This window comes from Meleagris gallopavo, chromosome Z (assembly GCF_000146605.3).
Source record: "Meleagris gallopavo isolate NT-WF06-2002-E0010 breed Aviagen turkey brand Nicholas breeding stock chromosome Z, Turkey_5.1, whole genome shotgun sequence".
NCBI lineage: Eukaryota > Metazoa > Chordata > Aves > Galliformes > Phasianidae > Meleagris > Meleagris gallopavo.
Window position 1 is genome coordinate 27,104,077 of NC_015041.2, and position 1,465 is coordinate 27,105,541.

Here is a 1,465-nt window from a genome sequence, read left to right on the forward strand (position 1 = left end):
TTTTTTTTTTTTTTTTTTTTAATTTTAGGTTTTCTTTGTAAGGCATAATTGTGCATGGGAAAAAGTACTGTGTTTAATGTATGTCTGAGAGGAAGGAAGATGTGTCCAATCTGGCTAATCTTTGGTGGATTCAAACATGGAAAAGACAGCACAAAACACATTTTACATTTTTAATTGGAGTGTCTAATGCAGGTTTTTGATTTTGATGAATATAACCATTGGTACTCCTTGCAATTTCTGAATGAAGTCCAATGTTGAAATAAATTTGTTAAAAAAAATAAAAAGGAAAGAAGAAAGAAAGAGGAGAAAATGGATCCATCAAGTACTGCAAAAAGCAGTAAAGAAAAAAATTATCAAAAATACAGTCACAGCAGTGAGCAATGTGGAGTAAACAGAAGCTGCAAAACACAGAGATAGACTCTAGAAAAGGCTATGACAACATCACAGACATGGACAACACACTCAATAACATAGAAAAGAGAAGAGGAAGATAAATTATTACCTATAAAAAAGTAAAATAATAAGGAAGAGAAAGAAAAGAAAGAAAAAGGTGAGAGAGAACAACTCTGCACATTAGTGGAAACAGTAACAAGACCCTACCTGATCGTAATTGCTTGATGCGGCCATTGTTGTTGCTTGTGTCAACAGGTAAGAAATCTTTGAACCAAGTTATTTCGGGATCAGGATTACCACTGGCTGCACATAACATGGTAGCTGTACGAGTTCGTTCGACCACCTTCAGCTGGGGACCCATATCAATGGTGGGGAAACCACGGGGAATTTGGTCCTCTGAAAAAGTAATGTATAATTTAAAGGATTTCACACTACGCTTTGTAGGAATTCAAGTCAGTCCCATCATCAGCCTAATTATTGTGTAACCTTCCCCTAACTGCAAGGAATTGTTAAAGAACAAAACTCAGGAATATTTTTTTTAACTTACAGTGATCAAAATGCGGATACAGAGTAGAAAGTTCATAAATTAATGGCTACATTATACCCATAAAGTATATGTAATTGCCTTAGATCCTGTATGCAGCTCATAAACCTGATGTCCACTATGTTACTTTCTAACACTAACATTCCTCTGATTGTCAGAATCCTTACTATTTTATGTGAAATATTGAATTAGCATGCTTATGAACAACAACAACAAAAATCTTCTTTACATAAGACAAATACATAAGCAAGTGTGAACATGCAGTGTGGGATTTGGCTGGGGTTTTAGAAGATTCAGATTAACTATTGTGCTTGCTGTGGCTTAACCTGTCAGGCAACTAAGCACTGCGCTACAGTTTGTTCACTCCTCTACAGAGTGAGACGGAGAGAGAATCAGAAAAAAAAGGCAAAACTCATTTGTAGATATTAAGACAACTAAATAGGTAGAGAAGGAAGAGAAATAATCATAGAATACAAAATTTTTCTTGCTGACCAATGTCCAGCCAGTCCCTGAGTAGTACCATCCCCT

At 35.6% G+C, this 1,465-nt stretch overlaps 1 protein-coding gene across 1 annotated transcript in view; it reads right to left on the reverse strand.

Annotated features, from left to right (window-relative positions):
• Positions 1 to 805, reverse strand: part of LOC100550569 (receptor-type tyrosine-protein phosphatase delta-like) — a 177,211-nt gene extending 176,406 nt beyond the window's left edge. The window contains exon 1 of the mRNA XM_031557282.1: positions 601 to 805. Within this exon, the coding sequence (XP_031413142.1) occupies positions 601 to 754 (154 nt within the window). The 5' untranslated portion in view covers positions 755 to 805. The remainder of the gene's footprint in view (positions 1 to 600) is intronic.
• Between the last annotated feature and the right edge of the window lie 660 nt (positions 806 to 1,465).